Raw genomic sequence first — 27,317 nt, forward strand, 5'->3', positions numbered from 1 at the left:
GAAAAGTTTGTACCAGGGATGGGACCGATCAGGAGCCAGGCCTAGCCTAAGATATAAATAAAGGCAGTATAAATTACTAATCAAAAGGTTAGAGTTGTACACTAAATCCAATTATAGTTTTAGCTGCCGTGTGCAAGGTTACGTGGCGACTTTACCGTTGACTGACACGTGGGCCCAACATGTAAAACCCCTCTCTGCTCAATCTAATCGTCAAAGAACTAAATTACTCTTCGGCGTCGGTTGCGATCGATCGATGATGGCTCGGGACGGCGGCGCCGTCGTCGACATCTTGGCGGCGGCGGCGGCGGCGGTGTTGCTGTGCTGCTTTCTCCGGCCGGCGACGGCGATGATGGTGGATACCATCAGGTACGGACCACCCAGGGTGCCGTACCGGCTCGGCAGCGTCATCGCCGTCGATCTCGGTAACACCAACTCCTGCGTCGCCGGCTACGGCGGCGCCGACGGCGAGTCCACGCCGATGTTCCGGCTCTGCATCCCCACCTCGGTCGCCTTCACTGACGACGGCGCCACCCTCGTCGGCGAGGCTGCCAAGAACCACCCCGCCGCCATCTCCGGCTTCAAGCGCCTGCTCGGGACAAGGTTCGACTCGCCGGACGTGCGGAGCGCCGCCGAGCACCTGCCGTACAAGATCGTCGACTGGTGCACGAGGACTCACATCGAGGTGAACGCCGGCGGTGCGGCGGCGAGGAGTATGTACCCCTCCGACGTGGCCTCCATTGTGATCGCCGAGCTGAAGGCTCGCGCGGAGGCTCACCTCGGCGGGGAGGTCCACAACGCCGTCGTCACCGTCCCCTACTACTTCTCCGACGGCCCACGCGAGGCGGCCATGAACGCCGCCGCGATGGCCGGCCTGATGACCGTCAGGATCATCGACGAGCCGACCGCCGCCGCCGTCTCCCACGGGCTCCACCGGAATAAGCTCCGCGACGGCGGCAACGTCCTCGTGCTCCACGTCGGCGGCGGCACGTCCGACACGACCGTCCTCACCTACGACAACGCCGTGTTCGAGGCCATCGCGTCATACCACGACCTCCACCTCGGAGGCGACGACTTCGACGGCAAACTCGCCGACCACTTCACGCAGCTCATCAAACACAGGCACGGCATCGACATCGCCGGCGACGACCTCGCCGTCGCGAAACTGAAAGCCCAATGCGAGCGCGCCAAGAAGACGCTGACCGCCGCTGGCCACGACACCGCCCAAGTGAACCTCCACTCCCAGCTCGCCAATGGCGTCAACGTCTCCTTCTCCGGGTCACTAACACGGCCACAGTTCGAGGAGCTCAACCACGACCTCTTCCAGAGGGTCATCTCCCTCGTGGAGAAGGCAATGGCGGAAACCAAACGCGTGCCGGGGTTCGACATGATCGATGCCATCGTTCTCGTTGGTGGAAGCACGAGGATTCCGAGGATTCGGGAGCTCGTCAAGAACTACTTCGACGGGAAGGAGACGGCGACGGCGACGAGCATTAGCAGCGGGGCGGTGGCGATGGCGGTGGTGGTGGAGCCGGACGAAGCTGTCGTCCATGGAGGTGGGCTTCTGAGCCATCCAATGGAGGACGGGTACCTGTGCATGGGAGCCGGTGGTCGCCGTCAGATAGGGTCACCAATGGACCGCTGTTACCATGAATTTTGACTGAATTTAAAATTGTATTTAAATATTAATACTGTCTGCATTATAGTGTTTTGTACATCCTTATGCCACCATCTTTTCCCTTCAGAATAAGTTTATAAACCAAAATTTTAATTTTTAAACTTAAATGTGAAGTTTATTTTGGGTTTTTTCACCAAAATTTATATTTTTTTAACCTTAGCTTATATATTGTTAAACATACGTATATAAAAGTTTTACTCATAAGTTATTTTTTGTTTGCAAAATATATCGTTTGGCTTTTTTAAAAGCAGTGTTAACCTACGTTGATCTAATTGTTGGGTATATGGATTTAGATGATTCAACGAATTATGTACTTAATTATAGGGATAATTGATAATTTTGGTACATAAATTTAATAGATACCTTGAAACATGTGGCACAATACTCCGTCGTTCCCAAAATAGATGATCATTTTGGTTAAAAATTTATCAAAAAAATTGACTACTATGATATTACAGAGTAGATATAGGCATACATAATTGTTGAACCTATTGTGGAGTAATATTAGTCCATATTTTAATCATAAAAAGGATTAATACATAGGGGCATGGGTTTATTTTTCTTGAGTATTCCCTCCATTTTAAAATATATTTTTAAAATATATGGTATATTTTATTTCATTGGGATAACGGTTTCATCAAAAAGTATTTTATTAATTGTCGAAGAGTGAAACTACTCCAGCGGAAAGCCACGGAGCCCCTCTTTTGTTGGTTAGGACCGGGGCTGCGGGTGAGAGCGTGAGCTTTTAAGAGACGGAGGGGGTCGGGCCCCTTGGATGTGACAGAGACGCAAGCGACCCCTAACACGAGAAGGTGGTTGTCTCTTTGTCTCCGAGCGCAACCTCTCTCGAGACGTGTCACGTGGCTCAAGTGCGACTCTTTTCGTGTAGTAAAGATTGTAGGTCAAGGTTTGCCATGTATTAGCTTTGACCTTGTCTTTATTGAAATAAAAAACATGATAATGTGTTAGACGACATGTTCCCGTCATACGGTATACCCCGGGCTCATTTCACTGACATTAATATATATGTATTTAACACAAAAGTATAATAATAAGAGTATTAATCTAATCATATTAATTTTGTGCCATAAAAATTTTATCCTAACAGTGATCTTTGATAATCTCTTATCCTAATGACACAAAATATATCTTATATTTTGAAATTGAGGGAGTACTAACTTGAGTAGAATGTAAGTTTATTAAGAAAACGTATTTATGGAAACGTGTAGCAAATAATCTGTTTCGATGAATAAGCTGAAAATTAAAGAACAGTGCCTAGCCAGCGAACCAGTTCAATTCAAAGCGGTGATGCTCCATATTGAACTTTAGCTAAAAACACCATCAGTTCAACTCAAAGTTTACTACTCATGGATCATGCTTCTCCGTGCCACAATCAAAACCAGTTATAAACCCAAGAATCCGATCATTTCCTATCATTGCAAGGATAGTTGAACAAGTGAATTTCACAAAACCTCATGCAGAAATTTTCATGGTTTGGTTGAACACAAAACTAACATCATCAGTTGAACCAGTACTTTCAGTGCATGATGAAGTATACATATATTAACATGGTTATTCTAGAAAGTTGGGATTAACTAGGCCAGGTCAAAGAGAATAAGGAAAAGTCTAAAACAAGTGGTTTAAAGTGCACCTATCCTACTAGTGAGTACTTTTGTGTGTTTGAAGAAGTCTCTGACGTTCATCACGAGTAACAACTAACGGGTTGTCGTGTGGGTTGTGCACTAATGTCCTTTTCTAATCTATGGTGTAATTCCTTTTGGTCTTTAGCTCATCAATTTGGACTCTTTGTTCAACCTGTTCCCTTTAACTTTGTTCTTCATGATATTGACATGGCAAAGACAGTATTAACGGATTCTGAATTCCAATTAATAAAACCAGCCAATGGCCTATACAGTACAGTACCCATATTCAGATAATGTCTTTTGCACCATACCTCCTTGCTTGGTGCTGTTTAATACTCCTACCTTAATCAATCAAACACCAAATACAAAGTAGTTCATTTCAGATACCTGTGTACCAATCATCTTCCGAGTTCATTTCAGTTTTTTTTAGATAATGGGTGTATGTAGGGGTGGAATGGGCCAAGGCCTAAGACCCGTGGGTTCTTTCACAATCCTATTTAATTCTTAAAAAAATTAGCTTAAAACTTTATACAATTTTATTTTTAACCCGTTTTGAATCCAACTCTTAAATTTTATAGGTAAAATGATTAGGCTCATTATTAGGCTCATTACCACCCCTAGTGTACGCGGCCAAATGGGTTCATTTCAGGTATCTCATTTCAATCAATCATCTTCGGAGTTTATTTCAGAAAACTATGTATCAACCATAGGAGGTGTAATGTGATATGGAGCAGAAAGAGAACTAAAACTTAGAAAGTCAAGCAGCAACATATCAAGAGCTAGGATTGTTCTGGTGGACGCAGGACCACCCAAAAAATTACCGGTCCATGTAAAAGAGAAAAAAAAGACTCTTGTGAATAGAAAAAAAACTGAGAAAAACTTAATGATTAATCTATTATGATGCAAATTTGATTAATTCTACACTTGAATTACCTATTAGTGCATAACATTTGCAGCATTTAAAAGTAAATTGGACCAGCCATACTTGAAAAATTCTCGGTACGCTGGGTCAAGGTCGATCTGCTTTTTATGAAAAGAACCACAAAAATGACGTGACGTTGTTGTGCCAACCAGTAGGTCCAGTACACTAAAGTCAGACCTCGTTTAGTTTGTAAATTTTTTTGAAAAACATCACATCAAAACTTTAAACATATATTTGAAGTAGTAAACGTAGTCTAATTATAAAACAAATTTTAGATTCCGTCTGGAAACCGCGAGACGAATCTTTTAAGTCTAATTAATTTATCATTAGCACATCTTGGTTACCGTAGCACTTATAGCTAATCACGTCCTAATTAGGCTCAAAATATTCGTCTCACTATTTCCTCCATAACTGTGTAATTAGTTTTAATGTTATATATATTTAATACTTTATTTAAATGTCTAAAAATTTGATGTGATATTTTTGAGAAAAGTTTTTGGGAACTAAACACCCCCTCAGGGGAAAAAATGTTTTTCATATCAAAAAAAAAAAGAAAAGGTGGTTCGTTACGCATGTCAAATAAAGTTGCAATGTGAACTCAGTGCCGTGGAAAATTAGAAATAATCAACATTCCGTTCTTACGGTCAATATGTGATATCGCAAATCCTCTGTGCTACCCCCAAGATGTCCACATCCAGTTTTTTTTTAACGTCGTTGAAGCTTAAATTTAGATTCGGCCATTCATTTTATTTAATTTTTTTCAAATATAAAATCAGATTTAAATGTCTTTAGTAATAAATCAAATTATAATAAAAATAATTAAAAATTATGTTTTTTATTAAGAAGATTCGTCAAGCATATATCTAACTGTTAACGAAGTAAAATAAAAAAAGCGGACGAGTAGTTAATTTGACAACAACCCTCATTGGAGTCTTAATCTTAGTCTAAAGATTCCCCGTTGAATATATCTGCAAAGATTTTACTTGAGAAACAAAAAAAAAAATGGAGTAGTGCATAGTGTATATATTTTATTTAAAGAGTTCCCCCTGAATCTTCAAAAAGAGGGAAAGGCGATGTTGTAAGAATGGACGATTCGTTCATTTGTGTGGAAGTAAAGAATTGTATATGCTATCTGCTCATTTTGAAGTTTTCATGAATATATAGGAATCACGTGTGATTTTTTTTATTGGAGGGTACCTTTCATGATATAGTGGTATAACTAGGGCTGCGTTCGGTTGGGGTGAAAGATGGGTTAGTTATCCGACGCGAAAAACGTAGTAATAGATTAGTACATGATTAATTAATTATTAATTATTAAAAAATATAAAATAGATTAATATAGTGTTTTAAAACAACTTTCCTATAGAAAATTTTTACAAAAAATACACCGTTTAGCAGTTCGGAAAACATGCGCGCGGAAAAAGAGAGAAGTTAATATCTAACTCTATGCCTGAACACGGCCTAGGTCATACAAATATATTACATCAGAAAAATAGTGGCCAACCTATATGTGAAACCATAATTTTTTTTTTCACCAAAGTACTCCTTCACTACCACGAGTATGCACTACTACCTCTGTCCAAAAAAAATGTTATTTCTAAGCATGTACTCACTTCGTTTGAAAACATAGAACACAATAGATTTTTTCTTAATTTATTCACATTTAATAAGTGATACTAAAGTTTTTTCGCTTAATCTTAATGTCCGCTAAACAACATAGAAATATATGCTACCCCACCCCAAAATATGAGTATTTCTAGTTTATTTAGCAGAGAATTAAAATTAAGAATAAAATAATAGGATGTCCTTTGATAAATAACTTTGATAAATGAGGAATGTATTGGTGGAAGATTATGTAGAGATAAAATAGAGAATATCTTGGATATGAAGTGATTTATAGGACCAGGAGTATTATAAACAGGGTTAAAAATAATTATATTTGAAATAAAATTTAAATGTTATAAATGTTTTTATTTTGGACGGAGAGAGTATTACCTTAACTTTTCATGAGTACCATAGGACTGATGAAATCCAACCTAATAGCAAATCATCTCTTCACTGGTCAAGTGCACATGAGGGCATAGATTTATTGGTATTTCTGCCACCCATGTGAAAGGTGGGGTTTAATTTTGAGAGTGAAGAGATAGGGTTCTTGATTTGAGTTTTGATGAGAGCAGATTGCGGTGACACTTGTCGCGTGCAGTCCAAGGTCAAATTAAAATGTCCAAATCCGCGGGATTTCAGGGGCTTGGAATATAAATATCCATCGCATTCGCATGGAAGAGTCGCTTCACCAAACGCCAACTGTTTTTGGAATATGGCTACAAAATGGTTTCCTTGTCGTTAATCTCAAGGTTGTTCAGCGCTAATAACAGTGTTCTAAGACTGCCAAGCCTGGACTTGGTCCATGGACTTGCATAGCATTTTTTTTAAGAGTTAAAAGGCCCAACGAACTCCAGCATTATTGTTTTTCTGCCCATCTTTTAGCTTATTCAAGTAATAAGCCAAACAACATATTTTTAAAAAAAAAATAATTTATGAATCTAAATTTTACGTGTGTTCTTATCGATCTAAAAGTCAAAACTAGAAAATAAACTACGATTAGAAAACTCAAAATAAAATATAAACTTAAGGTTGAAAATTCAAATTTTGACTTATAAACATAAACATAACCGAACAAAATAAGGAAAGAATAAACGAAACAATTTGTTAATGATTAATAAATAATTTATGAATAAAACTTTTAATGTATGCACTTAGCAATATAAAAGCAAAGGCTAGAAAATAAACTATGATAAAACCCTAAAGTCAACTTCAAATTTATGTTTTAAAATTTAAACTATAATTAGATGCATAAGAGAAAAGGTACAATAATTTTATGACTCGACAATGTAAGGTACCGCAAGCGGTAACTATTGCTACCTCCATCCATATTTAAACATGCGAAATTGGTGGTTTTATTCGATCTCGGGTATACAAGTAACACAACATTGATCATTATTTTTCTATCCTCCGTTCAGTTATACAATTCATATCATTAGTAATAAGAGTGTGGTCAAATTTTTTTCGTAATTAATTACTTTTAAAATATTTAGTATGAATATATTAAGACAACATGTCAAGATGTGTCCTAAAAATTAATTTAATATATTTATTTATTACATATTTTAATACAAAATTATAGTCAAAGATAATTCTTGAAGACTGTGTCATTCTTCTAAATGAAGGGAATTATCAAATTGGATAGAGTACAAAATACTGATAATATTTAACAAAACAATAAAACACAGCGTAAGCGGAAACATAACAATTAAAAATAATCGGTTGATAAAACTTTGATATAAGTGTAAGCGAAAAGATGGGGTCAAAAATATCTATACAAAAGTTTTTTATGTTTTCAAAATAAATATTTAAGAATCATTGATTGATAAAAAAGGTATGCTCTTTCCATTCTAAAATAACATTATATTCATTTTTTAAAAATAAATTAGGAATATAAAATTATTTGAGGACATACCGAGAAAGTGAAATTTAACATGAAATAAAGTTAATGGTGTAATGCATTTAAAGTGAGTCCTTCTAAGTCTATAACATATATATCCAGTAAAAAATCTATTATTAACTGGCAAAAAGTTAAATGCCCGATATCGCATTCGATAATTATGTTTATACATATAAACATCTTCATGCGCGAAAAATCATGCCCATGCGTGTTCATCTTCACAACAATAATATCTTTCCAAAGATGAACACATCGTGCCACGCATGAACGATAAATATCCCATCCATATACGCCGCTAACATGAACCAGGTCCACCAAAATCCCAACAAAAAAAACATTATCTAAAATTAAAAATAAGAGAGAAAAGAATTAAATTAATGAAGTAATATAAAATTAAAGGAGCATAATGAAAATGACACGTAGGCAGAGTCTCCCCTTAAATCAACGAACCACGCCGTGTCGAGACGACGCGACTCCCAACTAAATCAAATCCCTAAGCCCCATCCATGGCCGCCGCCGCCGCGCGCGACCTCGCCGGCGACCCGCCGGAGTCCACCCTACTCCGGCGCGTCGGGGACGAGACCGCCTGGCCGGACGTGTACGACCGCGACGACTCGCTCAAGGAGAACACCAACCCCAAGTGCTTCCTCCGGAACCACCCGGCCGCCTACGGCGGCGGCGCGTCGCAGCGGTTCTCCGGGAACCTGAAGCCGACGGCGGCGCCGATCATTGGCTCGTCGAGGAAGCTGGGCGGAGGAGGAGGAGGTGGTGGTGGTGGGCGGTTCCGTCCCCCGGCGATCTTCCCGAAGAAGGCGAAGACTGGGGGAGGCGGGCGCACGCCCAAGGCGGCGGTGCCGGAGCACGAGCCCGGGTCGCCCAAGGTGTCCTGCATCGGGAAGGTCCTCTCCGACCGCGAGCGCGCGCGCCGCCGCCGGTCGCCGTGGTCGCTGGAGACGACGCCCCGCGGCGGCGGAGGCGGCTGCTGCCCGGGGTTCAGTTCCCTGTTCGTCCGCCGGAGCCGCTCGAGGAAGAACGTCGTGGAGTGCGTCGACGACCAGTCCCCGCCCCCGGCCCCGCCCCCACCGCCTGGAGCCTCGTTGAGGCGGAGGGAGGAGAAGGTGGTCTTGATGACCGACGAGGAGGTGGCGGCGGCTCCGGCGCCGGGGCTGGGAGGGATGAAGCGGTTCGTGTCGGGGAGGAGGGCGGCGGATTGGGCGGCTGAGATGGAGGTGGACGACCACGTGGCGAGATCTGGGCCGTTGTAGCGTGCACCGGAGACCACGCGAAGACATTGTTCATGTACATGAAAGTCAGTTTGGTTTGGTTTGGATTTTTATGTGAATTTCAGTTAGTTGTTGATGTGCTTTAGTCTAGTTTTGAGGTTTGTGTACATACTGATAAAATTAGGAGATGAGGATGATGGTTTTTCAGCTAGCAAATTAGTCAAAAATTTGTTCTGTTTTGGCTTGTTTCTATTTCATGTAAGTTGAATGGAGAGGATTTCAGTACAGACATATGCTCCTATGACTTGGCCTTGCCTAACTTTTTTGAATGACAATAAGTAGTGTGCTTTTGGTTAACATTTGGTTGATTTTAAGTGTACTGCACTACGAATAATTAAGTCGGAGGGGTTCTCTACTACTATCACTGGTCATAAATGTTTGGTGTTAACAACAAGATTTGGTGAACCTTTAAAAAATTTTACCATCAATGATTTTTCTTGACCCAATTTGCTTGGTAACACTGCAAATATCATGGGGTTCGAAATTATCATCGCACATATCATTAATACGTGGGTCTAGGTCCCAAATATCATTATCACATATGATGGTGTTATCACTCATTTATCTATATGATGGCATTTTCTAAATTACCGTTTCTCAAATGCTTTTGAAAATAAAAAAGATGCATGTATATTTCACTCAAAAATGTTGTCATAATATCGTAAGCTTATTGGATTTTAAAATGTTTTTATATAAAATTGTTAGTCAAAGTTTTAAAAGTTGAACCCAATCTCTCCCTCGTCTCATCGTATGAGTGATTCCAACTTAAGAGGTGGTACTCAGCTACTGTAGCTTTAAATCTGAACCATCTAAACAAAAATGCATATGGCCAAGATCATGTCCAGTCCTTATACTCTTCATATTTTTTATATGACGCTGTTGACTTTTAGGTCTACGTTTGACCATTCGTCTTATTAAAAAATATATAATTATTAATTATTTTGTTATAATATGATTTATTATTATAGAAATTTTAATTATGCATTATAATTTTACATATTTAGATATAAATTTTGAATAAGACGATTGGTCAAACGTGATTCTAAAAGTCAATGGTGTCATACATAAAAATTTTTATATGGAGGGAGTATGTCGTAGTCACATTGATTAGTGAAGACAGGTGATCTCATTCCCATAGGAAAGAACCAAGTACACTAAGAATTACGATCAGAAAGTGGATTTAGATATCAATGGATTGTTTGGTTGAAACCTGATGAGTAGTGTGTCTGAGAAAAACGAGAGGTTTAGAGTAGCTTGACACTAATGGATAATGCTCAAGAAATAGTACGTGTATGAGAAATATATGTTTGGTTAAGAGATCTGAGCGACTGAGAAAAGAAGCAAGTACTACACTTTACCATGTAAGACGTACACTTTACAAATGATAGGAAAGAACTATGAAATAGTACACTTTACACTGAGAAAACGTGTGTTCAGGAAATGTGTTTTTCCTTAAGTTTCATGCTTACCTTCGAATCCTCGATCCTATCTCCTATGACTTCCCCACTGACTTGTCGCTGGGACAATTGTGTGCTTTTTTGGTTGACAAACTGGGAAGATATGCCGACAGGTTAATACAAATTAAAACCTGCAATGCAAATAGCCCAGATCATGGCTATGATCCCAGCTGATAGTCAGAAGTGTTGGATTGAAGTATTTAATGTGCCAACGAAATATGATAATTTTTGCTGTCCAGGTTAACTGCTGACTATCAGCTGGGATAAATTCAGTTTGCTGTGCAGGTTAACTTCTTACTATCAATTTAAGTGTTGAATTGAAGTATTTAATGTGCCGAAATATGCTAGTCTGAGTTATTTGCATTTTCTGCAGGGTTTTTTCAGTTAAACGAACGGACGGGGTGTGTGTTATTATGTTACAAATAAATGCAAGAATCAACAGTTGTCACCTGGTTCAAGAGCTGAATAGCATACACTGGTTCATGAACTATAGTAAATCAATTTCAGCTCAGATACCTGGTTGTAAAAGGAGTAACTTTACACCCAAAACCAATTATACCAGCATTGACTCCCTGTAAAAATCATCTTCTCCACTGACAGATGAAATTGTCAATTCTGCCCAAGTATCCAAGCGAGTACTTATGGAACAGAAAGTACACCAAGGTTCATGTGCATGTCATGGCAGACCTGTTGAACACCCAGATTTACTGTAAGTTGAGGCCTGTTGAACAACCAAATTTACCGTTAGTTGAGTTCAGCCTTTGCAGCTTGTTCATAGCAATTTTATCAGACAATTTTTTACAATCCAAGATAGAGTTGAGCCAGTGTAAGTTGTGACAAAACTGAAGACAGCTGAAGGGCACATGCCCTTGAAATAACTTGCTATTGCACATGCTGCCATCAACTATGATGGTGGAGCCTTCCGGTATGCTGTATTGCTGTAATGACCTATTAATATATTAATTAAATGTACGGCAAGATCTAATCTGATCTGGAAAGGTCACCTGTAGTGGATTAGGCTCATCACCAACGACGACGTAGATCATCTACTGGGGCAACTCACCTTCATCAGTTTAGAGAAAATGGGAGTGCCAGAAAACCAACCCAACCAATCTGATGAGCCCATTGGAACACGAGATGCACATGCATGCATGTAACACTTGTCATTCGATTCTGCACTATAACAGCATATACTGTACTACATAAGAGCATATTGTATTTCATTTCAGTCTAAAATACTGCAAGGCAACTCAACTGCTTCACATATAGTTGCATAGTACATTAGTACTCCGTACAGATCCAGATGGAAATTGAAAATTCCATGTTATCACAAACAATTACACTGTCTTTTGGGACAACTGTCTTGCAAGTTGCAACCCGGTAGAGTATCAGCTGTCTCCCCATAAGAAATGTACAGGAGAACAAAAAATGCGATCGATGGCAAGTGTATATTAACTGTAACCTATAGCTATGACAAGGCGGAGTTTCTAGATGGACAATCTACCGCTTCAGCAGTAAACGAAAAGGACAGGTTTTCTTCGAATATCATCCTTGCATCACCAGGAACTTCACAGAAGAAATTTTCATATAAATCGTAGATCAGATACTATTTCTCACTGCCATCCTTCTCGTCTAATGCTCCATTAAGCTTCTCAGACCTTACTGGAAGAACGCTTCGCCGCTCTTTGCCACCTGGTTTCGCTGATGCGTTCCCATACCATATCATTCCCAAAACAGCAAGGATCATCCCAAGGACTACCTGAAAATTCAGACCTTCCTTGCCAAAGAAGAGAAACCCAAGCGACAAGACGAGCACTGTTTTCATGTGGCCAAGGACTTGGAAGGATACGGCAGAAAAACGACCAATGCAGATGAATTGGCTCAGATTAACACCAATGGCAATGACACATGACAGAGTGAGGAAAAACTGCAGAATGACAAAGATACCATGATAAGATAAAATGAAAAAAAAAACTGAGGTCAAATACATTAAAACAAATCTAAACTCAAATTTATCAATATTCTTATCAATTACAGTGTAATTATAAGCTAACAGAAAGCAAGAGATTGCACATAAAAGGAAAGCTATAGACTATAGTTGTTTGAAGTTACCACTAACAAGAGATGTTGTGAAGTAAAGACTTTGTTGGTCACGCAAGGAAATGTAATGTTACTATGTTAGTCTAGGTCATTCGAAAAATACAACATGGTAAACCTGCAATATTAAAGAATGTCAACCAGCCAAATGCACACCAGCTACTAATCAGCATTACAAGACTAACCAGATCTCACAATAAATTACCTGTGCAGAAACAATAGCATGTATAATAGTCCGAGCAGAAAAGAAGCATTGTAATGAGGCTAGCCTCTTACCGTAGCAAGCGATGTGAAACCAAAGTGATCGACCCTTTTGCCTGTCAACAAGTAATCTACAAAGGGACCCACTAGCAGAAGGGATCCTGCTTGGGCTGGAGCAGTATGGCCCAGGAGGTTGAATGAGTTCAGAGAGTACTTTCGTTGGAGAAAATGCACATACTGCAAAAGGAAAACAGAAGAGTTAAAACTATACTGTCCATGGATCCAGGTAAGGAAGGGAAACTAAGGAGCTATTTGACTGCAACTAAGCAAACAAATAGAACAGTGATTTAGTGCCAATTATTCACATCTAACAAGGACTACAGGGAAACAATAAAGAAAATATCGCAAGAGGAAAATAGGAGTTAAAACTATACTGTCTATGCATCCAACATCCAGGTGAGGGTTGACAATACCGCAGGTTACCACAGTAACCAGGCTTACAGCCAGGGCATGGTAATGGTAACTGCACAGTAACCCCACCAAATTAAAAAATAACTTGATTTTTTGATAAATTTTGTCCTAATTTTAACAGTTTACCATGGTAACCACACTTATCACTAGGGTGCAGTACCGCAACCTCCGGCGGTAAGGTAAACCCTGATCCAGGTAAGGAAAGAAAGTTAAGGAGCTATTTGGTTATAACTAAATAACTGACAAAATCAAATAATGATTTAGGGAGTACCAACTACCAACTATTCAAAAGTACTAGAGGGAACCAATAATGATTCAGTGAGTGGCAATTATTCCTCATCTGTCAATAAGCAGATCCATAGATAACCAGAGTCATTGTTGTGCCACCATATAATATTTTTTCCCTCATCAAAAAGGTTTATGGTCGCCAAAAGAGAGCTATGGGAATAGAAGGCAATCTTATCTCACAGCAGATAGATAAGATAGAACCAGACAACATAGGCGGTAGTTTCACTTACATATTGTTGCAGAGCTGTGCTCCAAACAGCTATAACAGCAGCAGCCAGACCTTTTGCATTTACACTGACATCAGTAACTGTGCAGACTGCAACACCTATAAGCACAACCATTATGCTCAGCTTTGTGTCCCGAGAATAATGTACATGATCGAAGACGACCTCCAGGAGACATGATGCAGGTATCATGCAAAGCTTTGCTATCTGAAGAGAAGAAAATGATTATTAGTACTTGAAAGTTTAAACCTATGATGGAATTTAGCTACTAGAACTGTCATCTGCTAACCTGATAAAACCCCACAGAGTTCCACATCAAGCTCACATTCATTCCAACAATCGACAGATTCGAAAATATCACAAATTTAGCCAGATCTGGTAGTGGTAAGTGGGAAGGCTGGCTGAGGCCTAACCACCGAAACACGATAGTCATCAAAGTGGTTGTCACAAAATGCAGGCCAGTTAATGTTGTGGCTGCAAAACACAAAACATAATCAGTTACATGGCAGGAGATATATCCAGAGGTTACCATGCATATGCAGTTTGTTGAGGGTCATCACGTAAATCTGGTTGGACATAATAATAAACTGGAGAAGAAAGTATGATTCCGGTATTCATTAAGGTACTTTTCATGTTCAGTAGGCAGAGTGGAAACTTGTGACAAGAAATTCTGATCATAAGTTCATGGCAGCAAGAACAGAGTGATTTTCAGGTTCACCGGTTACCTCATAGGCTCATATTTAACTTGTTTAAGATGACAACAAAAGTAAGCCCAGTGAAACTTGTTTGGCATCATTAGGTTAGGCATGCATGTTCAGTTAAAGCTTTATCAATCATCTAGCATTCAAATGATTGGAATTTGCACTAGCATTGCTAAGATAAATTACTGAAAGCTTAAAGGTGCTTGTCAGCCAGTCAGTTGTTGGACTGCATGTCGCAAGACAAACATCTGGAACCCACAATTACATCAGATCTATTACTTATTTGTTCTATATAAATCAACAGGGTAATGCTAGTTTGTCATTCAGAACAAGGAGCAAGCCTAGAATAAAACATCACGAAATAAACGCCATGATATCCAAGGCCAGAACAAGGAGCAAGCCTAGAACAAAACATCACAAAATTACAGCTACTGAACGTTGCAAGCAAAAAAACATACCAAAACTGAATCCATGTGTAGCCATCAGAGCTTTGTTCACCATGATGATTCCAACCGATGTGCTGATGTTGAAACTCCATGCCGCAAAATCTAGGGCCCTCTTCTTGTCGGATTTGCTTAGGGAATTCATTTCGCTCGAATCCCTGAGTCCAAATCAACACTAACACTTGGCAGGGGCGGACCTAACATCAATTTTTTTTGAGGGAGTGAAAAACTGTAAGAATTAGCACTAACACTAACACAAATTGAGAAAAAAAAACTTCCAGATCTAGTCTAGAAATAGAAGCGAGAGATAAGCTCAAAGCAAATAGAAATGGTGCGGTGGTGTGGGTAGAACTAGAACTCCAACTAGATCGATGAGACAGAGAGAGAGAGAAAGAGAGAGAGAGAGGCTGTGCCGCTGTCGGCACGGGTTCTCACCGGAGGCGGAGGCAGCAGGGCGGCGGCAACCACCCGCCGCTGCTCGCGGAATGGTGGAGATCGGCGCAGGCGAACCCGCGAGGGCACCTCCGGGAGTCGAGGCCGAGGGGGACCGCGCGAGGACTCAGAGGCGGACAGCACGGACGCCGCGGCTTCCGGCGGCGATGGCGACCGCCGCGACGGCGCAGGCGGCGGCGGTGGCGGTGGCCGGCCAAGGAGATTTGCTCGCGTTTTGTTTTTGTTTTTTTTTTCCCTTTTTTATTTTTTTTCTCAGCGAAAGCGAAAAGCGGTGCCTCCCAGATCTGCCCCTATGTGGCTGAGGCGCTATTTATAGTGTATTAGCGTGCTTAGTTTGGTTTGAAAATTTTGATTAGTACAAAATATGTGCAAATTTCTCGATTAGATCGCCGTGATTTCGTTTTCAAGTAAGGTGTCAAGAAAATGCCAGCCCATCCTTTTCTTCCCTCCATCAGCCCAATGGCATGGGAGTAACACTCAACAACTTCTTTTTTTCTTCTAAGATTTACATCTCAGCGAGTGAACGATATATTTATAAAAAAAATAATTTAGGAATAAAAATCTTATATGCGTATTTGTAGCGATCTAAAAGATTGAAAATTTAAATTTTAGATTATAAATATAACCCTAAACAAAAGATGGGGGTGTCAATAAAAACCGGTTTGAAAGTACGGATGGATAAGAAATGAATTATTGGATTACACAAACGAATAAATATTTTTGGATAAATAAGGAATGATACGCTTATTTTTTAAAAAATTCTGTTAATAAATATTTTTGAATAAAGATTTGTAAAAAACATAAGAATTTGCAAGCTTACTAAACGTATATGTGATAACCGTGGTCATACTAAAAAAAATGGACCCAAAGGCTCCTGTCATTTTGGAGTCCTAGCTGGTTATAAATCAAAATTTTAACTTTTAGGCTTAATTTTGGGGGTTTTATGGCGATTTATTTTATATCTTTTGTATTTGCGTGGACATGTATACAACAAATTTTACTCAAAAATTCTTTTCCGTTTGCAAAGCACAGTTTCGCTTTCTTCCAACGAGCGAAACAATTGTAGCCTAAATTAGCATCCATCAATCAAACAAATCAATAATTGAGTGGTTCTCGTTTATGAAAGCCACTGTTACTGTTGAAACAACGTTGGGGTTAAGATCTAATTGTATAATATACTTTAGTTGTTTAATCATTAAGGCACATACGCCGTGCAGTTAGGGTGTCACATAAGCATGTTAGCTCATACATGTAGGCTCCATGCATCCAGTTTAGATCTCAATCAGTTTTGGGTGTCTTAACCTCTTTTGAGATTGCAAGCCATCAAAATCAAATGAACATGCCATCCAAGTTATGCATCTGCTTATACTTTTTTTTACTGCAACTAATTAATTTTTAGCCTGAGGAAAGCTGACCAGGTTAATTAATTATATTAATTACATGTTAGTACTATATAGTTCATGTATGTGTGAAGTAAAGGGTGTGGCTTGGCACGCCAAGCTACGCATACCAAAGGCGTGAGCAGATCACAGGCTCCTGTTCTATTTGATTCACTTAATTAATCAATACGGATTGTATATTTGTATGCTGGAGTATCATGCATGCTGAATCGATCGTCTATTGGAATTGGATTATTAATTGGACAAATTTGTCTGTCGTGTCAGTTCCTACATGTGCAATTGATTGGCCACGTAGCAGGAGGAAATTATTTTATACCTGTCTTTTTTTTTCTTATAAGCCAAAATTTAATTTTTTAATATTAAATTTAAAGTTGATTTTGATTTTTTTATCGCAGTTTATTTTTCAGCCTTAGTTTATACATCAGTTAGAATAAATATATAAAAATTTCATTAATAAATATTTTTATTTACAAATATGTTATTTGTTTTTTCTATGAAAAGAACTAACCAGTCCAGTCACCTCCTGAGATGGACATCCATGTTGCGTTTTAACCGTCCGATAGACTTTAAAATGCATGTGTGCGCGTGATCTATCTAAATATCGAGATATTTGCCAACTTGAGGAAAATAAGTTCTAAATCTCGAGACAAATAGGACAACAGGGAGACTATGTATAGGTCCGCATCCAAAAATAGAAACTGTCTCAAATATTAGCTCATTATTGGGCACGGGTTCAGATTTCAGACATATACTAGATCTGGAGTTTTGCAAAGTTGTTTAAGATTTTATATTTCATCAAAACTAGAAATAAATGGCTCGTTTATATGTTATTTATATAATCATATATCCAAACTTAGGGATCTGTATAGAAGTAGAATACTCAACTCTTCTGTCTCAGTTCAGAAGCTGTACCGGTCAGGACCGTAGTAACAGTGAAGTCGTGCACACTCCTCAAAGTGGTTAATTATCGGCGAGTACAGCCTGTTCCAAAAAGTGGGACCGATTTTACCTTTTTCTCGTTGCCCAATATTTGATCATCTGTTTTATTTAAAAAATTTATTAAAAAAATTTAAAAAACTAGTCACGCGTAAAGTATTATCCATGTTTGCTCATCTAATAATAGAAACTATTAATCATAAAAATTCAAATAAGACAAAGAGCAACAAATTATATAAAAACTAAAAAATACATATATTTTAGGATGCAAGGAAGAATAGCTTAATTTCTCTCCACTTCTCAAGTTTGTCGGTGCGGTTACTTGCACTCACCCAAGTGGTGCATAATGGGCCAAACCAAGCAGGAAAGCAGCTAAGCTTCTTGGGCCGGGTGTTGATTGGGCCCAACTACAGCCCAAAGTCTCCTTGTATTTAGCAGAGTTGGAGCGAAACGGGTCTAAAAAAAGTCCATCTGATTTTTTTTCACCCTACATTTCTTTCGTAATCACACAAGCAAAGTATCATTTCCTCTCAATCATCTGAATTGAGACGACTAATATATACGTACCTGCACCGACAAATTACTACTGTCTTCGTTCGGTAATGTAAGATGTTTAACTTTTTTTAGTTGTAACGTTTGACCATTCGTTTTATTTAAAAGTTTAGTACAAATATATAAAATGACAAGTCGTGCTCAAAGTTCTTTTGATAATAAACTAAGGGCACAAGCAAAATAAATAATATTTTCATAATTTTTTAAATAAGATAAATGATCAAACATTGCAAATAAAGAAGTTAAACGGAGGAAGTAACCATTTTGTCCAATTGTACTCCCTAAATAAGGAAAACTGGAAGCCATATTAATCAAGTTGCCGATAAGTAAACAATCCCTGGAGTGTACACAACTTTGACTAACTACTATAACTGGCACGACATTCAAGCCATCCAAGTTGTCCGATGGAGAATTAAGCTGAGATGATCACTGAATTTCAGTAGGGTACAATCCACATTACGTGAACCAAGACGTGTTTTCAATGTGCTCATGCCTTCTCCATGCGTAGCTTCGGTGTACCAACCGCTAAGTCACACCTTTCACGGAAATTTTGGTTTCGTACAATGGAGAAGATTACTATATCAGTCTCAAAATACTGCCGTATCTGTTTTAAAATATAAGTATTTTCAGATTGCTTAGTAGATATCAAAGTTGAGAAAAAGAGAATACGGTGATCTCAATAAATGAGAAATAAATAAAGATGGGGTGATAGTTGGGGATAAAGTGGGAAAAATTTACATGGATAGTGATTGATGTGACAGGTAATATTGTGAATAGTGCTAGAAATACTTATATTTTGGAACAAGATTTAGATACTATAAATGCTTACTATTTTGAAACGATGGATGTATTATACCAAATCCAGTATTGGATTTTAATATTAGGAGGCGGAGGGAGTATGACTAATAGTTTTACATCACTAAAATTTTTTGTTTCACTTTAATACCACCAAAAGTTACCTTTTGTTACTCTATTTATCATTCCATCAGATTTTTTGATACATTCGCATTGATTATATTTCCTTTTTTTTCAAAAACAAGATATGAAATACCAATGTTGCCCTTTGTTCCTTCCTCCTCCAACCATTATTGTCCTCATCTCACGCTCGAGGCTAGAATTTCATCTCTCCTTCGTGGCTTTATCATGTGTTTGCCCTCAACTTGACATAGAAATCTTCTCAAAGTCGCCTATGGCCAGGACCCTCAAGTTCGCAAGGTCACCCATGGATGCTACCCTTGGTCAAGTTCATCCGAAACCATCCTTGAGGCCACCATGGACACAACAATGGCGGTCATGCTCACAAGGTTGCCATACCTACTCTTGATTATGTTCTCTGCATGTTTCCATCCTTAAGATTTCCTATTGTTGTAGTTATCACTATCACTGAGTTCTTAATATTACACATGTCCTTCATGTTGCTTCCTTCATGTTGTCCATGATTGTAGCAACTGTTATTGAGCTTGCAAGTGGTAGCTGGCATCAAGTTGGCTGCAGTCGACCCGACCACCATCACCCTCTTTTAGGCATATTGTCAACCTATTACTCATGTTTATTGCTTGCGTAAAGAAAGAATACTCATATCTATTGCTTGGATAAAGGAACAAGAAGCGAGAGTGGAGTAGGAAAAATGAGAGTGGTTAATTTGAAAGAGTAATAGTTGTTTGGATGGAATGTCAAAGAGAGTAACAAGGCATTTTTGGGTGTATTAAAGCGAAAAGGATCCCATGATATCAAGCTAAAATCATGCACTTTCAATGCTATAGAATCATTTCCCCCTTACTTCATGGATACAAGATATGTCTATGATGCATGAGATAACTTAGACGACTTGCTTGAAGTACTTTTGAGCCAAAAAATTAAGAGTAAAGTATACAACCGGTCTCTAAACTTCTTTACACATGGCATCTATATCACTATATTCTTAAAATGCATATCTTGATCTCATAACTTGTCAAAGTTTATCATTCCGGTCACAAAATGCCATGAGCTCTCTAGAATCCCACATACAGTGATGTATGTCACTTCAGCCTTTTTTCTTTGTACAATTGACTTAGATGAATGGAAACTAGAAAAAAGAAAGAGGAAAATGAGAAAGAAAAAGAAGGGAAAAAAGAAAAGAAAAATATTTTGAGCAAGTGATACCGCCACAATGTTTGTTTTGGTATGTCATATTAGCAATACTTGGGGATTCTAGAAAACTCATGGTAGTTTAAGATCCAGATGACATATCGTAACAACTTTAACAAGTTATTGGATACAATTTACGAATATAGGAAGCTTGCTAATAAATTTGAATAAATTTAGAAACCGGTTATATAGCTTGCTTAAAAATTAATCACATGCAAAGCCTTATTGCTACACTAACCCCATAACATAGGACAAGCTCATACGTTACATACTCGATCCTCTACCCCATGAGTATAAGCTATATCTAGAGTATATGAGGTGGGATGGGATATCATCGTATCAACATCTTAATTATCTCGTATGCATGTCATGCTCATTTGATTGAGATGGCTTGCAAGCTCAAAAAAGGTTGCACCTTAATTGGATTTTGAGATCTCTGATGGATGCATCTGCGCGCATCGATGGTGTGTATGTGACACCCAAACTGCATGTCACATTCGTACGTTTAATCATTAAACATCCTTGATTCGCTTGCGTTGTTTCAACCGACTAATTAAGCAAAAAAACAAGAGGGTGAAGAAGCAATATTAACACTTACTTCCATAAATATATCGATCATAGGTACATGGGTTCGATCGGGTGGGGAAAATATCAACCGACATATTTATATCTGAAAAATAATTTACAAAATATATATATATATATATATATATTTCTTAGCAATCTAAAACTAAAAACCAAAAAAATAAACTAGATAAAAAACCCTCAGAATTAACTCTAAATTTAAGCATGAAAAATTTAAATTCTAGCTCATAAATATAAGCAGAAATAAAAAGATGTAGATGCATGAATGTATATTAGTTAAAATGTTCCACCACATCCTTTTGCTTTTGTGTATGTTTATGAGCCAAAATTTGAATTTTCAACCTTTAATTTGGAGTTTTTTTATTATAGTTTATTTGTTTAGTCTTGACCCGTAGATCACTAAGAATACATATATAAAATTTTATTTATAACTTATTTTTCTTTTTTAAAAATATCATTTGCCTTTTTCCTTTAAAAAGTGAAAGATGACCACCTTCCTTAAATAAAATATAAAGAATATTAGGCAATTGTTAGTGTAAAATTTTATTTTACGGTTTTTAATAGTGTTATGTAATAAAAAATATTTAAGTGGAATAAAACAAGTTTTTTTAGGCTATTCTTAATGTAAGTTTCATGTGATCTCAATTCATTAAATGACATGCCATATAAAAGGCAATGATGTAGCATATGGTGAGAAAGACAGTTGAGTTTTATAAGGATGAAGCCTAGTATACACAGTTACCTAGACAACGAAACTAGATAGAAACCGCCACTTAGAGCAATTTATTTTTATCTCCACACATTTAATCAACTCATATGGGTCACTTTGATATAATATTTAAGTGATATATTAGCTATGAAACCATTGAGTGAAAATTTTGCATTGAGAAAACTTATTTCATTCATCCACTCAAATATGTTTTGATGGCGTTACACTATCGAAAACAACACAACGAAATATTGCACTGAGAATGACCTTAATACAATTTGAATTCATGGTTTCATGGGCTAGCTAATATATCGCTTAAATGTTTTATCTAAGTGAACAATGCAAGTATATTAAATATGTAAAGAAGAAACAAATTGCTCTAGTGGAGGTCTCAATCCAGTTTTACAGTATAGATAATTGTGTACACCATGTTTTATTCTTATGAACCCTAACTCCCCTATTATATCATGAATTATACGTTATATCACTGTATTTCTATGTGATATATTAGTTAACAAGATTAAAACTCCATAAAACTTGCATTAAAAATCTCAAAATCAACTCTAAAGTTAAGTTTTAAAATTTAAATTTGGCTTCTAAGCATAAGCATAGGTGAAAAGATAAATTATTTTTAATGGCTAATATGTTGTTTCGGTTGTGTATATTACTACTCCATCCTCTATGCTAAAAATATAAACATTTGTAGATCATTTAGTTGATATTAAGGTTTAGAAGAAAAAACCACAATTATTCTTAATAAACATTCCTGGAGTCACAATGGTAGTTGGGAACAAACTAGAATCTTAAATTACGAGTGATTGATGGGATAATAAGAAGTAGTGCATCTGTTTTAGCATTGTTTAAATTCATATGAATACTAATAAATCTAGATAGTTATATGTACAACTAATATATATATATATATATATATATATATATTAATCGATAGTATGAAACAGAGACAATTCTATAAATATTTAAATTTGACATAAATTTAAATCACCAAATTATTTACATTTTTAAACCTTTCGGGCGTGGCATGGCGTGCCATGGCACTGACAATGGCGTGGCAAGCTGTGGCGTGGCCAAAAGGTTCGTGCAATGGAAATATTGAGGTTTAGTAACAAAATTATTTCTTAAAAAGTTTAAAAAATAAAAAAAATTCTGGAATCGCTCAGCCACGTAGGACTGTAGGAGCAGATCATTCCTTTCGCTGCAAAAAAATAATAAGAAAAGAAAAAAAAAGAGTAAAAATAAACAAACAACGCCTCCTCCTCGGCTTCCTCGTCGCGAGTTGGCCAACCAAGCCGCCGGCGCCGATCTCCATCCCTAGCAGCGGTGGCCGCCTGGCCGGCCGGCGCCCGCGCCCTACTGCTTCCACCGCCGGTGAGCACCCGCACCTAGTCACTTCCCCTGGCCGCCCCCCTCGGCACCCGTTCCAACCGTGCCCTCACCCCCCCCCCCCCCCCGCCTGCCCCCCGTCGCGCTGATCTCCGTCACCGCGACGCGAGCAGCGGTGCGTACCGACGGCGTCCTGCTGCTGCTGCTGCTGCTGCTTCCGCGTCCGGTGATACTTAGCACCCGTGCCGACGCCCATCCTCCTCGTTCTACCCACGCCACCATTTCTCTTTTGCCTCCTTAACCATCTCTACCCTTGTAGATCTGGAAGCTGCTTTTCTCTGTCTTAATCTTAGTACTAATGCTCACGGTTTTTCTCACCCATCAAAAAAAAATTGATGTTAGGTCCGCCCCTGCCAAGTGTTAGTGTTGATTTGAATCCAGGTAATCGAACGAAATGAATTCTCTAAGCAAATCCGACAAGAAGAAGGTCCTAGATTTTGCGGCATGGGGTTTCAACATCAGCACCTCCGTCGGAATCATCATGGTCAACAAGGCCCTGATGGCTACACATGGATTCAGTTTTGGTACGTACCTTCTTGCGTGCGACGTGTAGTAACTGTAATCGTGTTCTAGCCCTAGATATCTTGTGCTCTTCGTTTTGTGATGTTTTATTCCAGGCTTACTCCTTGTGCTGAGTGACAAACTAGCATTGTCCTGTTGATTTTATATGGAACGAATAAGCACTATATCTGATGTAATTGTGGGTTTCAGATGTTTGTTCATTGGAACATGCAGTCGAGCGACTGATTGACTTACATGCATCTTTATAGTTCAGTAATTTATTTTAGCAATGCTAGAGCAAATTCCAGTCAATTGAATGCTGGATCATCGATAATGCTTTAACTGAGCATATATGCCTAACCTAATGACGCCAAACAAGTTCACCAAGCTTGCTTTTGCTATCTAAAACAAGTTAAATATTAGCCTACGAGGTATCCCTGGATCTGAAAGTCACTCTGTTCTAACTGCTATGAGCCTATGATCAGATTTTCTTGTCACAAATTGCCACTCTGCTCACTGAACATGAAAAGGACCTTAATGGAACACCAGAAGCATACTTTCTTATCCAGTTTCTTATTATGTCCAACCTGCATTATGGGATGCCCTCAATAAACTGCATATGCATGGTAACCTCTGGATATATCTCCTACCATGTAACTGATTGTGTTTTGTGTTTTGCAGCTACAACATTAACTGGCCTGCATTTTGTGACAACCACCTTGATGACTATTGTGTTTCGGTGGTTAGGCCTCAGCCAGCCCTCCCACTTGCCACTACCAGATCTGGCTAAATTTGTGATCTTTTCTAATCTGTCTATTGTTGGGATGAATGTGAGCTTGATGTGGAACTCTGTGGGGTTTTATCAGGTTAGCAAAGGACTGTTCCAGTAGCTAAATTCCATCATGGCCTTAAAATTCAACAACTAAATAATAATCCTTCTCTTCTCTTCAGATAGCAAAGCTGTGCATGATACCTGCATCATGTCTCCTGGAGGTTGTCTTCGATCATGTACGTTATTCTCGGGACACAAAGCTGAGCATAATGGTTGTGCTTATAGGTGTTGCAGTCTGCACAGTTACTGATGTCAGTGTAAATGCAAAAGGTCTGGCTGCTGCCGTTATAGCTGTTTGGAGCACAGCTTTGCAACAATATGTAAGTTACAATCACCGCCTATGTTGTGTGGTTATGTCTCATCTATCTGCTATGGGAGAAGATTGCCTTCTATTCTTGTAGCTCTCCTTTAGCAACCATAAACTTTATTATGACGGAGAAATTATTTCAGGGTGGTGGCATAACAAATGACTCTGGTTACCTATTGATCTGCTTATTTATAATGAATTATTGGCACTCCTTGAATCATTATTGGTTCCCTATAGTCCTTGTTAGTTATGAATATTGGCACTCTCTTAATCACTGTTGATTTTGTTACTTCTTTAGTTGCAGTCAAATAGCTCCTTAGTTTCCCCTCCTTACCTGGATCCATCGACAGTATAGTTTTAACTCTTCTGTTTTCCTTTTGCAGTATGTTCATTTTCTCCAACGAAAGTACTCTCTGAACTCATTCAACCTCCTGGGCCATACTGCTCCAGCCCAAGCAGGATCCCTTCTGCTAGTGGGGCCCTTTGTTGATTTTTTGTTGACAGGCAAAAGGGTGGATCACTTTGGTTTCACATCGCTTGCTGTGGTAAGAGGTTGCCCTTGTTACAATGTGTTTCTTATCTCACTACTATAGATGCTGTTGTTTCTCCATAGGTAATTCGCCTTGCGGTTTGATTAGTCATGTAATGGTGATTAGCAGCTGGTCAGCATTTTCCTGATTCACATTCTGTAATATTGCAGGTTTATCATTTTTTATTTTTCTAATGACCTAGACTAGCATTACATTTCCTCTGGTGACCAAAAATGTCTTTACAGCATCGGTTATCAGCAGTAATTTATGTGTGCAATCTCTTGTTATTAGTACTGTTGATGAATTTGAGTACATGCTTGATTTGTTTGTATGTATTTGAATTCTGTGTTATCTTACCATGGTATTTTTATTATTCTGCAGTTTTTCCTCACTCTCTCATGTGTCATTGCCATTGGTGTTAATCTGAGCCAATTCATCTGCATTGGTCGTTTTTCTGCCGTATCCTTCCAAGTCCTGGGCCACATGAAGACAGTGCTCGTCTTGTCGCTTGGGTTTATTTTCTTTGGCAAGGAAGGTCTGAATTTTCAGGTAGTCCTTGGGATGATCCTCGCTGTTGTTGGGATGATATGGTATGGAAACGCATCAGCGAAACCAGGTGGCAAAGAGCGACGGAGCGTTCTTCCAGTAAGGTCTGAGAAGCTTAATGGAGCATTAGAGGAGAAGGATGGCAATGAGAAATAGTACGTGAAATTCTTTTGTGAATTTTGTTGTGATTGCAAGTATGGTATACAAAGAAAACCTGGCCTTTTGTTTTGTTTACTGCTGAAGGCTGAAGCCGCAGGTTTACCATCTAGAAACTCAGGGTCGTCATAGCTATAGGTTACAGTTAATATACACTTGTCACATTTTTCGTTCTCCTGTGCATTTCTTATGGGGGAGACGGCTGATGTTCTACTGGGTTGCAAGACAGTTGTCCCAAAAGACAAATGTAATTGTTTGTGATAACTCGCGGATTTCTACATTTCCATCCAGAATTTTGGATCTGTACAGACTACAGTGTAGCAGTCTTTCGTATTTGAATATATGACGTCACTGATTTTTTGGCACACTTTTAACCATTTGTTTTATTTGCGGGTGATTGGTTGGTATTCTTAGGGAAAAAGTCAAATGTCATATTTACGAGTAAAAAACAATCTGTGAATATTTTTTTATATAATTGTTCTTAGCGATCTAAAAGCAAACACAGAAAAATAGAGAGAATCTAAAAAATGTCATTGACAAACGTCTAAGTCTAAGAAATGCTATTGACGTATACGAGTGAAATACCATCGCCGTTAAGGTTCCGTTCGTTTCTACCGTTAAATACACTATGATTAAAAAAATCCCAAAATTGACTCCAAATTTAAGGTTGAAAATTAAATTTTGGTTTCATAAGCAGAAATGAAAAGATGAGGTGGTCAGAAATTTTGTTCAAATATTTAGGAACAAAAATCCAAGTAAAATAAAATTTATCATATTAAAATACATTTAGTAATAATTCTGATTAAAATAAAATTTATCATATAGAGAAAATCTAAAAAATCCATTGACAAACATATTATATAAGAAATGCTATTGATGGGTACGATTTTTATAAAATGTCATTGTACAGACGACTTTATAAAAGAAATAACATTGCTGTAGGGGTTCTGTTTATTTTTGTCATTAAATACACTGTTCATACTATAGTACTTGCCGAAGAAATACTGACGCAGCCCTAACGACGATGATATTTCTTAGATAAATTTATTTATACAATGATATTTTATAAAACTCGCACTTGTCGATGATATTTTTTTCAAAATTAAGTGTTCGCCAATGATATTTCTTATATTTTCTCAGTCATATACTCCCTTCATCCCTAAATATTTAAGGTCGTTGACTTTTTATACATGTTTGATCGTTTGTCTTATTAAAATAATTTACTTAATTATTAATTATTTTTATATCATTTCATGTATTGTAAAATATATTTTTATGCATATATATAGCTTTACATATTTGAAATTTTTTCAATAAGATAAATAGTCAGACACATATAAAAAAGTCAACGGCGTCAAATATTTAGTACGGAGGT

General features: G+C 38.2%; 4 protein-coding genes across 6 annotated transcripts; 3 read left to right on the plus strand and 1 right to left on the minus strand.

Annotated features, from left to right (window-relative positions):
* The first annotated feature begins 34 nt into the window (after window positions 1-34).
* LOC102706336 (heat shock 70 kDa protein BIP2-like) lies at window positions 35-1,749 on the plus strand. The gene has a single exon (XM_006663764.3). It carries the CDS (start codon window positions 254-256, stop codon window positions 1,655-1,657), a length of 1,404 nt encoding a protein of 467 aa, XP_006663827.2. The 5' UTR covers window positions 35-253; the 3' UTR covers window positions 1,658-1,749.
* Window positions 1,750-8,200: 6,451 nt separating this feature from the next.
* LOC102704302 lies at window positions 8,201-9,299 on the plus strand. Its single transcript, XM_040529669.1, has one exon. It carries the CDS (start codon window positions 8,249-8,251, stop codon window positions 9,005-9,007), a length of 759 nt encoding a protein of 252 aa, XP_040385603.1. The 5' UTR covers window positions 8,201-8,248; the 3' UTR covers window positions 9,008-9,299.
* A 2,481-nt stretch (window positions 9,300-11,780) lies between these two features.
* LOC102706611 (UDP-rhamnose/UDP-galactose transporter 6-like) lies at window positions 11,781-15,681 on the minus strand. Its single transcript, XM_006663765.3, has 6 exons — window positions 15,343-15,681; window positions 14,923-15,104; window positions 14,053-14,237; window positions 13,770-13,970; window positions 12,856-13,017; window positions 11,781-12,409 (listed from the first exon to the last, which is right to left on the minus strand). Exons 2-6 carry the CDS (start codon window positions 15,050-15,052, stop codon window positions 12,089-12,091), a joined length of 999 nt encoding a protein of 332 aa, XP_006663828.1. The 5' UTR covers window positions 15,053-15,104; window positions 15,343-15,681; the 3' UTR covers window positions 11,781-12,088.
* Window positions 15,682-19,387: 3,706 nt separating this feature from the next.
* Window positions 19,388-26,304, plus strand: LOC102706893 (UDP-rhamnose/UDP-galactose transporter 6-like). 3 transcript variants are annotated; one of them, XM_040529822.1, is made up of 6 exons: window positions 22,726-23,055; window positions 23,452-23,594; window positions 24,253-24,437; window positions 24,523-24,723; window positions 25,094-25,255; window positions 25,622-25,942. In XM_040529822.1, the coding sequence occupies exons 2-6, from the start codon at window positions 23,465-23,467 to the stop codon at window positions 25,940-25,942; spliced, it is 999 nt and encodes a 332-aa protein (XP_040385756.1). In that variant the 5' UTR covers window positions 22,726-23,055; window positions 23,452-23,464. The 3 variants fall into 3 exon arrangements, with proteins under 3 accessions (XP_040385757.1, XP_040385756.1, XP_040385755.1); XM_040529821.1 differs by having other exon boundaries at window positions 22,732-23,055; window positions 23,413-23,594; window positions 25,622-26,304; XM_040529823.1 differs by lacking the exons at window positions 22,726-23,055; window positions 23,452-23,594 and adding an exon at window positions 19,388-19,552 and having other exon boundaries at window positions 25,622-26,304.
* Window positions 26,305-27,317: the final 1,013 nt, after the last annotated feature.

Source organism: Oryza brachyantha, chromosome 12, assembly GCF_000231095.2.
Source record: "Oryza brachyantha chromosome 12, ObraRS2, whole genome shotgun sequence".
NCBI lineage: Eukaryota > Viridiplantae > Streptophyta > Magnoliopsida > Poales > Poaceae > Oryza > Oryza brachyantha.

What these genes read in the sequence shown, in the direction of transcription:
- LOC102706336 (XM_006663764.3), top strand. Translation starts at nt 254, where the DNA reads ATGATGGCTCGGGACGGCGGCGCCGTCGTCGACATCTTGGCGGCGGCG.
- LOC102704302 (XM_040529669.1), top strand. Translation starts at nt 8,249, where the DNA reads ATGGCCGCCGCCGCCGCGCGCGACCTCGCCGGCGACCCGCCGGAGTCC.
- LOC102706611 (XM_006663765.3), bottom strand. Translation starts at nt 15,052, where the DNA reads ATGAATTCCCTAAGCAAATCCGACAAGAAGAGGGCCCTAGATTTTGCG. An exon ending in ACTCTGTGGGGTTTTATCAG is followed by an intron (nt 13,971 to 14,052) that starts GTTAGCAGATGA and finishes TCTTCTCTTCAG; the next exon opens with ATAGCAAAGCTTTGCATGAT. An exon ending in GCACAGCTCTGCAACAATAT is followed by an intron (nt 13,018 to 13,769) that starts GTAAGTGAAACT and finishes TTCCTTTTGCAG; the next exon opens with TATGTGCATTTTCTCCAACG.
- LOC102706893 (XM_040529822.1), top strand. Translation starts at nt 23,465, where the DNA reads ATGAATTCTCTAAGCAAATCCGACAAGAAGAAGGTCCTAGATTTTGCG. An exon ending in TACACATGGATTCAGTTTTG is followed by an intron (nt 23,595 to 24,252) that starts GTACGTACCTTC and finishes TGTGTTTTGCAG; the next exon opens with CTACAACATTAACTGGCCTG. An exon ending in GCACAGCTTTGCAACAATAT is followed by an intron (nt 24,724 to 25,093) that starts GTAAGTTACAAT and finishes TTCCTTTTGCAG; the next exon opens with TATGTTCATTTTCTCCAACG.